Source organism: Sander lucioperca, chromosome 15 (assembly GCF_008315115.2).
Source record: "Sander lucioperca isolate FBNREF2018 chromosome 15, SLUC_FBN_1.2, whole genome shotgun sequence".
Taxonomy (NCBI): Eukaryota; Metazoa; Chordata; class Actinopteri; order Perciformes; family Percidae; genus Sander; species Sander lucioperca.
The window spans coordinates 24,245,305-24,260,445 of record NC_050187.1 but is presented as its reverse complement, the minus strand read 5'-3'; the positions used below and the strand labels follow the sequence as shown (position 1 = coordinate 24,260,445).

The 15,141-nt window shown below is 39.4% G+C and overlaps 3 protein-coding genes across 7 annotated transcripts in view; 1 reads left to right on the top strand and 2 right to left on the bottom strand.

The window, feature by feature from the left end:
* LOC116055903 (formin-2) overlaps nt 1–4,714 on the top strand; it is a 42,986-nt gene extending 38,272 nt beyond the window's left edge. For both annotated transcript variants that reach the window (XM_031307957.1, XM_035991950.1), the window contains exons 15-18: nt 1,154–1,205; nt 2,226–2,375; nt 3,407–3,488; nt 3,702–4,714. In XM_031307957.1, the coding sequence (XP_031163817.1) occupies nt 1,154–1,205; nt 2,226–2,375; nt 3,407–3,488; nt 3,702–3,728 (311 nt within the window). In that variant the 3' untranslated portion in view covers nt 3,729–4,714. The remainder of the gene's footprint in view (nt 1–1,153; nt 1,206–2,225; nt 2,376–3,406; nt 3,489–3,701) is intronic.
* Nucleotides 4,715–4,787: 73 nt separating this feature from the next.
* Nucleotides 4,788–11,812, bottom strand: grem2a (gremlin 2, DAN family BMP antagonist a). Its single transcript, XM_031307988.2, has 2 exons — nt 11,344–11,812; nt 4,788–6,219 (listed from the first exon to the last, which is right to left on the bottom strand). Exon 2 carries the CDS (start codon nt 6,216–6,218, stop codon nt 5,640–5,642), a length of 579 nt encoding a protein of 192 aa, XP_031163848.1. The 5' UTR covers nt 6,219; nt 11,344–11,812; the 3' UTR covers nt 4,788–5,639.
* A 1,267-nt stretch (nt 11,813–13,079) lies between these two features.
* rgs7a (regulator of G protein signaling 7a) overlaps nt 13,080–15,141 on the bottom strand; it is a 69,164-nt gene continuing 67,102 nt past the window's right edge. For 3 of the 4 annotated variants that reach the window (XM_035991952.1, XM_031307970.2, XM_035991953.1), the window contains exons 16-18: nt 14,961–15,050; nt 13,747–13,783; nt 13,080–13,507 (exon numbers count right to left, since the gene is read on the bottom strand). In XM_035991952.1, coding sequence (XP_035847845.1) covers nt 13,763–13,783; nt 14,961–15,050 — 111 coding nt within the window. In that variant the 3' untranslated portion in view covers nt 13,080–13,507; nt 13,747–13,762. The remainder of the gene's footprint in view (nt 13,508–13,746; nt 13,784–14,960; nt 15,051–15,141) is intronic. The other variant, XM_031307979.2, reaches the window with a different exon arrangement.

Below are 15,141 nucleotides of genomic sequence, written 5' to 3'. Positions count from 1 at the left end.
CAGAAATAGATTTTACATCGCTTGTAGCATAATCTTACAGTTCAGGGTTATAGTAAATGGTAAGTAGCATCTTAAAACTGCTTTTCTCAAAGAACAAAGCACAGTCCTGATATTAAGATGCTTCTAGCGAGCCCTATTTATATTATTTATCAATTTGTCATAATTTATTGATGATCCGTCAGCAGAGAGAGGGAGACGATTGTGGGCTACAGCGTGATTTAGCACTGTGGAATGGTAAAGCACAATGCTGGGCTCAATGGGTTTGTCTGAGATCTTTAGATGTGGCTCTGGCTTCAATTACACGTAGCAACCAGATATTCCCGGGATAAGAGCAGAACAGATTTATGCCAGGACAGATTCTCCGTCCCATCTACTGTCATGTCTGTCTTGGAAAGCCATGAGGAGGCCATAGGTCATTTTTGATAATTTGACAGTTAAAGGTAGCAGCAGCTTACAGATAATTCACCTTGAGGGGACAGAGAAGCTGTATGGGAGAGAATTTAATGTCTAACCTTAGCTAAAGGATATAGACCAGCAAAAAAATTAAAAATACAGCGGGGGTCGACTCTACTACGATATATTTAAAATATTGAAAAATCAGCGCGTGGATCTGAAATTTGATAAGTAGTAACATGCAGCATTTTCCTGAATGAGGCTTTCACATTTCACGGCTGTTCTCTTATATCATCATTTATAACACAGTCAAAATGATCCTGATGGCCAGCTGAGATAAATGTTGTGGCCTGCTGGAAAAAAGTCCTAATGTGTACCATGGTGTCCAACTGCCAGTTTTCTTACCCTCTCGCTGTCTCTGTTACTATCTCGCACACACACACAGTCATCTGTCTCCATTTGAAGTAACTCTGCACAAAGAAGCACTTGTCTTACGATCTGCAGTACTCATTTGTCAGTTGTGCAACAGCGGACAATCCAACACTTAATAACCTGGTGGCATATCACTGACCTTGAAGATGCCTGTTGATTTTAAGTAATAGTGACATGTGGAATTCTCCTATATACAAGTTACATTGTGGGTGAAAGATGTTTGTTCTGATGTGACAGGAAATCCTGAATCGGTCCTAATCCTAACCTAATCCTGTATTTACTTATGCGTTCCTCTTTCCTTTTCATCAAAACGTGTCTTCTTTTACAGCCAAGACAGAACTGGAAACGCAAGAGAAGCAGTTGGCAGACACTCAGAAGATGTAAGAGCTTTCTTTTTCTTTAAACATTTTTCTGCAGCTTCTTCACCTGAAAAGTCACTTCTGTTCCATTTCATGGGTTTACATTCGATCTTTTCTTAAGCGTCAAAACGGTGATCACAGTTGTGAATTTAAAGGTATGGGCAACACAGGATAATGCAATTCAATGCAGTTTGAAGTGATATATTCTCACTGCAGTAAAGAAATCTAATCTTGCTGCTTTGTCAATATGTAGGACTCTTGGTTCCTTCAGTTACAAGGAAGGTGCAGGCCATCATGCCAGGCCTTCAGTAGACGGGAGGCCCCCTGTGCGGTGTCTGTGTTGTTTATCTAAGCAGAGCGAGAGTAGACAGCCTTGGCTCCAGGCTTCTGTTACTGCTGGATAGGAATGTGTTCCTATAGCACACTCCAAACAAAGAGACTCCAACCTGTCCACTGTATTGATCCACTGCAAATGGCCACCACATTTAACACTTTAACATGTTTGATCCCCTGCCGTATGCACCCATTGCTTTGGCTAGATCTGTCTTTGTCAATATGTTGTGGACATCTTTTCCCTTCCTCTCTTTCCTCCACCCATGCTTATACATACATACATACATACATACATACATACATACATACATACATACATACATACATACTGTGCAGTATGTGCATGTTTATGTACACAATCTTACATACAGTAGAGGTTTATTCACACCAGGGAGAGGAGTAACAAAGCTAAACACTGTATATGAGTGTGAAGTTTTATTTTAGTCAAACTGAATGACTGTGCCGCTTTAGAGGCAGTAATTCCATTTAGTGTGCACTGTTCTTTTTTGAAATGCAGTTATTTTATTTTTTTATTTTTTTTATTTTAGTCTCCTATTAAATCTCTGAAACCGCATATTATTCCAAGATTAAGTTTCATATTTTGCATATTTGCTTTTCTTTGTTGTTTCACAACAATCTGTAGGTTTCTGTAATCTCATGTTGTAATAGTAGTGGTCTTGAAGTAATGTTTTTGTTCTCTCTCCTTAGCTTCTTGGAGTTGAGCATGTCCTTCTCAGTTAAACCCAAGGCGGGAGAGAAAGAGGTCTCTCCCAACACTTTCTTCTCCATTTGGCATGAGTTTTCTACAGATTTCAAAGACCAGTGGAAGAAGCAGAATAAGCTGATGTTACAGGAACGGTGAGAATATAATGACAAGTTTCCTGTTTCAGAATGTGACATTATACTTGATATATATTCTTCTGAATGGACACTTGAACCTACTGTCCTAAAATCATATCTTTCTGTCTCTTCGGGGAGGGTACACCACTCTCTCACCTTTTAAAATGTTGTTACAGATACACCAATGTTTCTACATTTAGAATTTTCCCCAAGTGAAAGTTCCCGATCCATTAATAACTTGCAGTCCATCTCGTGTTCACTGAAGATGCTATCAGATTCATTCAAATTTATGAAGGGAAAAGAGGTTAAATGACCCAAATCGTTGTCCTCACCCGAGTAATGAAAAGAACACATGCAGCATCCAGTTAGCTTCCAGTGGTTTGATGAATATAAAGATACTGCTGCATATGTCAACAAAAAGCAAATTGGTCCATTATGCCAAATGAAGATTGAATTGTGATACGTATTTGTAAGAGAAGCAAAAATGTCACAAGCTTTGCTTTTTCAGTAGGAAAGAATAAAACAAATTTGAAAGCATTAACTCTTTGCTCTTTGCCATAGGCAAGCATCACAATTCTCTCTCTGCTGGTTTTCCTGTAAGACTCCAGTGGAACTATACAGTAGACATAAATCCTCACCTGTATGGATATGCAAACATGCAACACTGGCACACACAGTACCCATGTAATGAGTAGAGGCAAGATGATGTCCATTGGTATAAATTGTACTCGGTCAATGCCAACATGCTGATTATTTGTCTTCTTAAAAGCACAAATGAGTAGTGACACTGCTGGCTCTCTCTGTGCAGCAGAGTGAGTCATTCCAAAGTAGTAGGACTGGCCCTTCGACAAACCGACATCACTACGTCCAAATACCACATGACCATAGTCTGGATGACCCAAGCTGGATTTTTTTATTTTTTTTTTTATTCCATCGGAATTTTTTTTATAGTTAATTTCAGCAGCAGTGTGAATGAATGTGTGTCCGTCCAGTTATGTGCTTTTGAGGTCTCCATAGGATGACTCATGGTTATTACTGGTGTTTTTCAGGGTCAAAATGGCTGAAGAGTGCTTCAAACAAGCCAAGGAAAAGGCTTCCTACAATGTGAAACCCAAACATGCAACTGGAATAGTACGTCTTTACACTTCTTGTCACAGTTACTATATGGTCTCATCTTTATTTGTTATTTAGCTCCAGCAGTACCGGCCCTCTCTTCTTTTTTTTCTTCCCATGGTGCAAATTGTCTTCTCCTTCCAAACACTTGTCAGGGTGATAAAGTAACAACACTCATGAGTGCCAGTGCTGCCAGCTGTAAATAACTCAGGCCTGTTTTTTATTTCACAGAAAGCAAAGCTGGGTCAGAAGATCTGAGGCAGAGAATGGAAAATTATCATCACCCAGCCTATTGCACAAGCAACGTTTGTACAATCTAACATCTCATCATGACTCATCAGTCAATTTTACATTTATTTGCTTCCGGTATATGTTTTCAATTGATTTAGACCTGATGTTTTTTGTGAGTTAGTTCAAAGTGGATATTATATTGTTTAAAAGTGAAATGAAAAATTACATTTTCAGCTACCCATTCATACCACTCGTATAATTAAATGAAATATTTCTACCAAAAGACATCCTTAAGCTGAGATGATTAAATGTAATTGAGTAATTTGCCAGAAAATGCTCAGTGCTGGCTGAAATTTGTAGCAACACTATATCCAAGCTTTCTCAGTTTTCTTTAAGCCATATGTAGCCTATTTTCTTATTTTTACTACAATTCCCAAGCCTAGTTCATGGGTAGGAATAAACACTTCCTCTTTATGTCTCCCTAATGGTGAAAAGCACAGAATTTTTCAGAACACTTCTACATCGTAGGTATGGATCACCTGCCAGACAGAAAGTGCCTTATTGCACAGTGGAGGGGTTAAATGAGACATATCATCTGAAATTAAATGTTACATATAAAGAAGAGAAATCGGTTTTACATAGGCTGAAAAATGCCAAATTTACTTAAGCAAGTTTGTTTTTAGAACCTAATCATAATTATACATGTGTTTTACATACAGCAGCTCCTCTACTGTGGTTTGTTATGGCTTTTTATCCAGAGAGGCTATGCATACTGTACCTGTGATCTGATATAGACCTGCTATTGTTTTTATTATGCAGTATCGTGAACTTGCTTTATGTTTTAAGCAAATTCTTACACAGTTTTGCCTTTCCTACTATGTAAGTGTGAACTCCCATACGGATATGGAGCAATAGGACCATGTGACATTCATGTGCAATACCAACAAGTTTTGATTGAATACCCGTGACCATGAAAAAATATATTTATTGAATAAAAGAAATGACAATTTTTTAATAAAAGTCCTGTTTATCATTTGCCCAACTGTGATATTAAATGGTACAGAACGACATGCACTCTAAACACCATTGTTTTATATGAAATAGATTTAATATACTTTTCACAGACATACAGGTACTTACACACATACATAAAATATTTATATATACTGTATATATTGCATTGCACCTCCATTACACATGCTGCAGTATGTTTTCCTAATGGCTAGTAGATTTGTGGCACATGTACAGTATACAGCCAGGCTCATTGCTGTTTTGCTTCATGTTTCTTGAAATATTTTCCTTGACATCAACTTGTGTATCATTTGGGACATTATAGAAGTTAAGGAAAATATACAGGACAACAGATACAATACTTGCAAAACACCATCACATCTCCTACAGGAAAAAAGCATTGCTGGCAAACTTTGTAATTACTGTAGATCCACCTGCAGAAAAACATGTTATGTTACGGAAAAAAATTAAAGGGGTCACACTATTACTACAGTTACTTTAAGACACTCAATTATCAGTATCTATAATGTTTTGTAGTTTAAAACTCTTGTTTGAGTCTAGTGACAAATGTACAAATAGCCAGGTAGATATAAACTTTCTGAAATAACAGGGAGGACAAACTTGTGTAATGTTGAAATGTGGCTGCTTCAATATCAGTGTCTCTTACACAGCCTTTTTGAATCAGTTTCTTTCAACAGTATCAGCTTGCCAATATGGCTGCTAGACTCTGATTAAAACATCTCTGAGCCTTTGTTTAATAATACCAGTTCCATGTTTCATGTAATTTTATTGTGGGACAAGCCATTATTTGTACAGCACGATGCAGAATAGTTCAACTTGAAGCCAGTCCTTCTTTGGCGAAGTTTGTAAATTTCTGTCTTTTATAATATTCATATGATGTCATATGATGACTTTTCAAGTCCCTCTTCACAGTTTCCCATGGCCACTCACATCCACAGACATGCAGCGACACTGTTTGACCCTCTGCACCTTACGGTGTCTGAAAGGGGGCTGCAGGTCTGGGCAGTCTAGCTGAACTGTGAGCTGTGTGATGCGGTGTGGCCTGCAGAAGGAGCAGGACTGGAACGGCTCCTGGGCCTTGTTGTGGCCTTTCCTTCCAGAGCCTGAGGCTTGGCCTCGATTCTGGGCCTGACCCGAGCTAGGGCCCATATGGCGGGGGATGTAGAAGGAGTTGCATTGACCGTAGCAAAAACGGTTGACCACAGTGCGGCTGCGGCAGCCCTCTTCACTGACTGTCTGACGGAGAGGTTGGGTCTTGCACCAGTCTCTGCGGAGGTATCGGCGCTCTGTCACTACCAAGGCCTCGCGGCTGGAGGATAGCATCTCTGGTTTCTGCTGCAATAGCCGGTGGTGACGTTCTGAGGACAGGTTTCCTTTGGTCTTGTACGGGGACGGGATGGATCCCTGGGGCCGGTGCTTTTTGGTCTCTCCGGTGATGCAGAGCACACCAGCCAGTATGACTGGGATAGTTATTCTCCACAGCATTCTGCAAAAAAGAGAGAGGCACATTACTATGCATTACATTTCTAAACAGAAAAGATGTTTTCTGAAGAATAAATCTGTTATCACATAAACAGAATCTTATGTAAACTGATTGACACGGAAGCTGGTGTAACACTAATTAATGCAGTATATGACAGTCAGACAATTGCAAACATAATATCAATATTGCCAATCATGGTTGCAATTGTGTAAATATTCATTCATGTTGAACCACCTTTGCACTCCAGCTTTCCAGGCATCATTGAGGAAATGAATCCATCACCAGGGCCCCCATTTGTCAGCATCTCTGTGTCATTACTTCTATTTGCTTTCCTCTCAGCTACGCAACTCTTCCAAAAATAAACAAAACCCTGCCATCAAAGGATACACTTAAACACCCATAACGAGAAGGGGAAGTTGATTTTATTGGTCCCGTCGCCGGGTAAAATAATTAGGGCTTTGCTTACTTTAGTCATGAACTATGCCGCAGATATGTAAACAGGCATTAGAGAGGCCCATCTGCATGTTATTAGGGGAAGAGTTGGGGAAATCTACAGTACCCTTTGGGAGTCCACTCTTCTACTCTTTGGTGATATACTATGGAGCAAATTGAACTAAGATTGACCCAGTGTCCATGAGTGTCCATAATCACCATAATGTAAAAAGAAAGATAGCATGATCTAGAGAAATGATTTCTCTGCCATTCAGGATTGAGTATCCACCCGTGTGCATGCTGTCAGCATTTGCGCCTGCACATTTTTGACCATCACTCAAGCATCTTTTCAGCAGATGTTGTGCTTGACAAGCGTTGCATGACATCAAGTCAGAAATTCTGACAGAAAACCAAACTGCCTCAAGGCCATTGGCTGCTACTATTAACAGACTCTTCTTTGCTGTGTAAAATTGTATGTTCTCTTTCCTTCTTTCCTGGACCTGCAACTCACTCTGACATGGAACAAATTACTTTATCATAATCCACTTTGTTTTTTGCCTCCTTTTTTCTGCCCTTGATCCTTGAGGTCATGGAAGCTCTGTCCGAGCTGCACAAGCGCAAGTCTGTATATCACTATCCCGGCAGCACTTCACGTAAGCTAGACAGCAGCTGTTTGACCATCTAGCAGAAATGTAGTTTGAATTCTAACCAGACATTTTCTATAGTATATCATGAGATATATGTTGGAGTTACATAGACACAGAAGATCTACTTGACTTTGCTTTCTTGTGCAAATCTGATCTCGTTTTTTGTTTGTTTGTACACTCTGCCAAGAAATCGGATGTGCTCTACACTTCTACAATCAAGTCTATTGTTGATATTTGGTTTTTCCATCTGAGGATGTCCAAAAGACAAATGCATTTTGAAATTAATTTTCAATGAGAACATTACAGGGAATATACATATATATAACGTATATTCTGTGATCTTCCTGTGATTTTCCTGAGTGTGAACTCCTTAAGGATGGAAACTGCATCTCAGAGCCGTGCTTCTTCTGTAGACACATATTTTTACATACGCACACAAGCCAGCACACACGCCAATGCACACTCATCATAAGGTTAGAATAACTAAACCGAAGACTCCCGCTGGGTCCTTCCACCACCTACTGCATCAGGTAGTCATGACCCCACTCCATCTTCCAGTGATCTACCATCCATGTACAACACAGTCTCATTTGTCTTTAGCTGCTCTATCTCATTCCTGCTGACTGTGTATTTAAATGCATGAACCCCTGGTCAGGGGAACAGCCTCTGCTTCTATTTGCAGGCTCTTGTTCTCTGTTTTCCTGTTCTCCTGCTGTCCATCATTTAAAGAGGCACCCTGTGACTCTAGTGAGCTACAGTCTGCAAAGCCCCGGGGAGTTTTGAGGGATGACCTGACCGACTGTGTACATAGGGCATGACGGATGGCCTATACAGACAGCAGCAGCACTCCCTCTCCACTCCCAAACTCTGCCTAAGTATGATAGTGCCGGCCCTGCTAAGCTATCCTCATCAATCTCTGCAGCAAGACAAATTGCGGTTTTGGGGTAGGATTTGGGGGCTTCGGGGGGAGCCCCTGAGGTGGTTAGTGGTTGGGGTTAGGAGATAGAAGGAAAGGGGCTGAAAAGATGTTGGGGTTTGGGACAGATGACCTACTGGGAAACAAAACCAACACCACTTGGGCTTCATGCACAGTATATACCCTTCTCCCACAACTGTATGTCTCTCCACAAGCTGTTTGTCTCTTCATTTCTTTCCATCCCGATCTGTCTCTCTCTGTCACTCAATCTGTCTGTCTCTCCCTGATGCACAGCACTAATCATCAGAGAGTCGCGGAGACGGAAGGAGACTGTGGTTTTGTGTGTTAATGCTGAGGCATAACTGAACCGGACCTTTCTGTCTGCTAAACACTAATATTGTCCACAAACACAGCTTTATGTTTTACCAGAACCACAAATACTTGGGGGAAATGCTTCACTGAACTGTGGCAGACCTTGGTTCCAAATTTCAGACCTCTAATGAAATTACAAATACCAGAAACAAATACCAGAGAGACTGCCGAGCAAGACACAATCCTGTTTGAAAACAACTATTATCATCAGTGGGAACTTGTTATGTTTTGTTTTTTAGAATGGCATTATAGTACCATGGTAATGTTCTCTGGAGAACAATGGCTCTTTTTTTCAAATTTTAAAGTGAAATGAAAAACAAAATTAGTCATGAAAATGTCCAGCCAAGATGCAAAATATTTCTACATTTCAGATTTTCAGTTGTTTAATAATTTAAAAAAAGAACAAGAATCCTTTCAAGACTTTCACATTTGTGCACACAGATGTACTTCCACTAAACCATGTGAAACATCTTCCCAGCATGTCTTCAAAGGCAGGTTAAAACAAACAAAACCTGATGCCTCAATTATTGGTGCGTCAGAAAGTCTCATACACAGACTGGTAAGTGCAGTTAATTACAGTAGAACCGCATTTAATTCACCGTGCAGCTCAAACCTCAATCACACAAGGGTAGCACACACGCACACATGACCACACACACGTGCACACACACAGACAGACTCACACACACATACACAGGATATAAAGAGGGAAAAAAAGAGGTAAATGAAATGTTTTCACTTGGAGCCAATTACACAAAGAGGAACCATGTCATTATCTGCATTTGCGGATTCTATTTTCCCAAACTATGCTCGGCTGTTGGCTCATTAACAGTTGTGGGGGCGGTGGGGGGGTCTGTTTGGGGGCTTTTCTGTGTAAATGTGTCTAATGCCAACATTGCCAGGAGGCTGCTTTAGGCAGTTTGGGCAGCCATTTGTCACCACAATCCATCTTGATAATGACTAGCAGCCCATATATAATGCTTTTCAAGCTAAGTACTGGCAAGAATGTAAGGCAACTCTTTCGCCTCAGCAACATTAAGTGCTTTAGTGGAGGATGAGAGGCAATTAGAGATGCTATGATAGTGCAGGGTTTCTCATTTCAGATCAGGATGACACTACTTAACTTCAGTGATTAACACCAACTTCTTTTGCACTTAAAGTGGAATTTGTTTGTTTAATCCCTTAACATACAGTTTTCCCATTTTGTTTCCCCTTTAAAGTTGCTAAAATGTCCTTATTTCATGTTATCTGACAGAATCAGATTTATCACATATTCTGTATTAGCTTGTTCCAGATCTTTTTGATGCTATATATGTTTAGGAATGATGTATCTGAGCCAAATACTATTTTTATGGCTTTACCATTCCATCAAATAGAAATATTCTTGTTCAGTGTGTTTGAACATTTGGCTGCACAGTATGAGTTTGCAATGCGTAGCGCATCAGCAAGGTGAATGTTCTGTTGGTTAAGCTTAATTTTAACAGAACAAAATTCCCAGAACTGGCTAAAATGCAGCATTACTCTGCCATTTGAATCCAATTTTCCTCAGTGTTTTCTTAGTATCTGTTTATGTGTAAAGCATAAACTTCACTTGTTTAGAAAGTGGTTTAGGCTTCTATTAAATACCAGTTTTACTATCTTTAGAGGCTTATAATAAGGTGTTTTCTGTTGCTAAAGAAATTGTAATGTGTCTGTGTGCTAAATCCACTTTGACATCAGAGCGGACTGTACAAGGTGGTGCAGTCACCAGAGCTGTAAGAAGGATCAGAAGGCAAACTCCCCACCATTCACCGCACGCATACTGTAACACACACACACACACACACACACACACACACACACACACACATGCTTAGATGTACATCAGTTCACACATGACTACACACAAATACTGTACATTAATTACAGACTCACACAAAAGGATATACACCTGACCAACAGACAGATAAAATAAGATAATTTGTACATAAAGAACAAAGGATTACATTAACATCATTATCTCTCATTCTCTCTTTTTCATATTCACTGGAAAAACTAAACTAAATCTTAAACTAACTGAGATGCACACTACAACATGCTGTCATCACTCACTAATTCTATCACTCACAACACTAATTCCCTGGAACCTCCAGCCACTAATTATAGTAATTTAGTAGACACTTTTATCCTGAACACCTTACAGTACCTTGAAGGCGTATATTTTTACTATGGGTGGCCCCAGTGGGAATCAATCCCTCACTGCTGGCAGAAATACTGAAAAGCTGTACAACTACTGCTGGTCGAATTACATGGTTCTGCGCTCATTCCGAGACTGACTGAGTCACTCAGTCTCACCATCTCCGTCAGTCTCTTACTGCCCACTTGTCCAAAGCGCTCACGTGGGATATGTCTAACCAGCACTCATTTACCTACACTTTTCTCAGTATATCCAAATGATATATGGTATTATCACGTATATAATCACTGTTTCCTCACATCCACTACAATGAATGTCCATCATCAAAGCATTTATCATTGTATTTTTAATGTAGTGGTGTAATTGTTATGTCCATTTGTGTCATCTTGCATCAAGAACGTTCTTGAATGACATGGCATTCATTTGTAATTAGTGCATACTATTTGTTATTGTTTGTGACATTTTAAAACACCCTTAAAAAGTTGTTGAAACTGGTGAAACTTTTGAAAAGCTCTTTCACTCTTAAATAATGTGTTAAATTAGTAAGTGTTATAGTAGTAAAGCATAAAGAATGGTTTATGTACCTCTCACCACAGGGCGCAGCGGGACAGTAATGTGTCGAGGATGCAGTCAAGGGATGTTGTCCACCTTCAGTGGTCCTTGCGTCCGCTTCCAGGTTTCGGTTTCCATGACAACATAATCAGTAGTATCCTCAGGCTTGTCCTTGCTCCTCTTTTTCTCCCAAGTAAAGTTTCAACGTATTGGACACAATCAGTTTTCCATCTCCCTGGAAAGGTTTTGTTTCTTTCCTTACTTTCTCTCTCAGTCTAACTTTCTCTTATTAGTCTTTTTGTTTTTAGGATTAAGAAAGAAGCTCCAGGTCTCAGTCACAGTAAGCCCATAGCTCCGTGCTGTGGAGACTGTCTGTCGTCTGTCTTTGAGAGTGTTTGACTCACTGTAAAGCCTGCCTTAGTTTGAATCCCCACCACCCCCTTCCCTCCTCAAGACTGGGAGGGTTTATTCTATTGGTCATTGTGTGAATCAAACCAAGCTTCACTTCTTTCATTTAAGTCTTTCTTTCCCTGTGTCTGTCTCTCTCTGTCTATTGACATTTTTCTCTGATATATTTTATTGTAATACCCACACATCCATGATATATCAAACCTATCAAAATGACTTTTCCTTTGTCTTCTTTTTCCATTGTAATTTTTCTTCCCCTCTTTCCCTGTGTTTGATTGTTTACTTTTACATTTTTAAGAGGTGGATGACATTTTGTCAACATGGACAATAAAAGACAAAATTGTGAAGAAACAATGAAGTCCTACAAAAAAAAACTAAATGATCCTCTCTCATTGGCACTTTCACCACATTGCATTACAACCCATAATCCCCAATCCTTAAATCATTGTATGCTTGTACCCAGACACACCAACAGGGTGCTTTGGGGAAAAAAATGCCACAATTCACATTCCTTGATGCAACTGAGACAATAATGTTTGTCTGTATTGTGCTGACCACTGGGCACTGAGACTGGAAACACTGACTGTCACTTCTGCCATCAAAGAGCTGAAACATCAACAGACCCTGCAAAACCTCAGAGGGGTACAGTCTGAACAAAAACTGCTTCAGCAGACCAGAGGATGATGGCACTTTTGCATGACAAAACTTCATTTATCTGCTGTACTGTGGTGCATCTGTGTTGAGGAGGAGCTGGTTGCTAAAATGTGGCAGATCCATGCTGTAGGATATATTTTAACACCCTCTAGTGGCAGAAAGTAAAAGTGCATTATTCAAGCACTGTTAACTGGATTCTGTTAACCCTGCAGAGTGAATGCTACACAAATCTTCATTACTGAAGGGGAACTTTGTGTTCAAAAAGTTCAAAGAAATACAAACCCAGGCCATAGTAACAGATAGAGGGCCAACTTTAATAATACAAGTAAGTAAAAGTGTCTTTAAATATGGTATAAAAATAAATGCAGGAGAGAATAACAAAGAATTATGTTCTACATAAGACAGGAGACATACTTTTTGTAATTTTGAATGTGACTTTACAAGTGCAAGGAAAACCATATGTGCTTATTATTTTAGTGCAATAAAATAATGCAAAGCAAAATAAATACACCATAAATATTCATAATAATAATAAAAATCATAATATATATATGTATATATATATTGTATATTCATTCTGCACAACACTTCCCATAGCATGACAAAGTATCTGTGACCTTAGATCATGAAAAGCGATGACATTGGTTAGATTTATCAGTTAAAGCTGTCATTTGATATATTTTTTCTATGTGTTTTTCTTCTTTTTTTTCTCTCTCTGACATCATTGGTTTAGCTGGAAGTGAGAGAGGGGGTTTCGATCCAGCAGTTACGATGGAAAGAACTGGAATACCGGATTCGATATTCTTCAATGACATTTTTCATCTCACCAGTCTGTCAGTGTCCTCACAAGTCCAGCAGTGCCTCCTTTCCTAGATTACTGGAAATACATAATGTACTGTAAGAGGAGAGAGAAGAAGGAACATCCTCTCCATGGACATGCAACATCCGGTGGACAACAGACGAACAGACGGTCCGGCTCATCACCTGGCTGAGCCAAGAGTGGATGGACAGACAATAATGATGAAGAGATGAGATGGTCCCCCCGCTCCATGTCCCAGAGAGAGAGATGGCATTGATTTTAGCATGATGGCACACAACTGGTCAGCCTCTTGGGTACTAGTGCTTTCCCCTGCGCTGTGAAAGAAGAGAAAAAAGGCGAAACAGACAGGTGGAAAATAGAGAAAGAAGTCAATATGTAAATGTGAATAAGAGAGAATTTATTTTCTGGTTGAATAACAATATGAGCAGCCATGGACATGATGCTGGAATTGCACATTTTTTATTGTATGCACTGTGCAAATTTAGCGTTTGAGTTCAATGAAAATGTAACATTACTTATAGTACATTTAAAACCTGTATGTATCAGACATTACCTGGAAGCGAGAGCCTTCAGAACAAGTTCTTACTTTTCTGAGGGGACAAAAAAAAACACATTTAGTGAAGTAGTTTTACCATGCAGAGGATTCAGGGGGCCATGTACATATATATAAAATATAAATTATAATATATAGAATAACAGTTTTCAAGCCATATAGACAAGAACTGTACTTTCAGTTCAGCCTACCTCGAAAACAGAATAGAGAAAGAGTACTAAATCATTATAAAGCTATTTAAAAAGAAGCACTTCACTTCCAATGTGCTGCATTCACATTATATTTTTGATTTGTATATAAAAACAAGCTATAATAGCAACATCGTATTTGCCAGAATGAAAGGCGGAGAAAGTGTAGGAGGCATGAGACAGAGCAGGTTTTAAACACATAAATACCTGTTTAACTCAAGAATGATTCATCCTGTTATGACAGCCTCTGAGACTCTCTGGTATGCATAATGGTTTTAAAAGGAGACCTGATCAGCTAATTTATTATCCACACCTGAAGCACATTCTGGTAATATGTTATACTCACTCTATCTGCCCCTAATTGGTAAGGCCGACATGCAGGTGCCATTTTGTTCGACATATTCTTTGGTTTGACTGGGATTGCAAGTTTAGGCAACTCTACCAAGTACACCTCTGTATTCAGGAAGTTTATATCCATTTCAGACAAAGTACATTTTCGTGGCCGACACATACTGGAACCTGCATTAGGAAAGATTTTTGGCATTATCACAAATGACTGCATCTAATTTCAAGGACTTGCTTGGAGTGCGAAATCCACATTCAACTCTGCAGCTCAAGACAGACTAGCTTTTGTTTGGGAGTTAGTGGAGAGCAAACTGTGACTAAAAGGAACATAAACACAAATCCATTGGGATCCTCATAATGTTTTAAATATACCATGATGTTATACCCATTAATGGGCTAAAATACCTGTATGAGCAGAATTATATCAACCCTGCCCCTATAGCAGAATATACTGTATGTCACTATAGGTGAGTGCAACAGATTACCGGGAATGGGCTTAAAGTGCTGGACTCAAAATGTGATTTAACAGACTTTGAAAATGCGTGACTGTAGGTGCAAGGAGTGCAGGTTTCAGAATCACTTAAGAGTCAGTGTATGTGCAAACAAAACCAAATGTTGTAAGCATGAAGTGCCGTCTTAGTTTGATCTTATTTTCAAACTAAGACGGCATGTGTTTTTTACCTTCTTCTTGGCCTGTAATAACTCCTGGTAGGCACTGGAGCGGATAAAACGGCTGTAAGAATCACTCTTCATCAACTTGTAGATGTGTTCCTGTCGTAGAAACACAAATAATGAAAATAATGTATCAAAAGCCCAGAAAACACGTTGTGCTGAATTGAAAATACTGTATCAAATGCATTAT

Bases quoted from the DNA above. Each gene is read 5' to 3' on its own strand.
- grem2a (XM_031307988.2), bottom strand. From the start codon at position 6,218: ATGCTGTGGAGAATAACTATCCCAGTCATACTGGCTGGTGTGCTCTGC.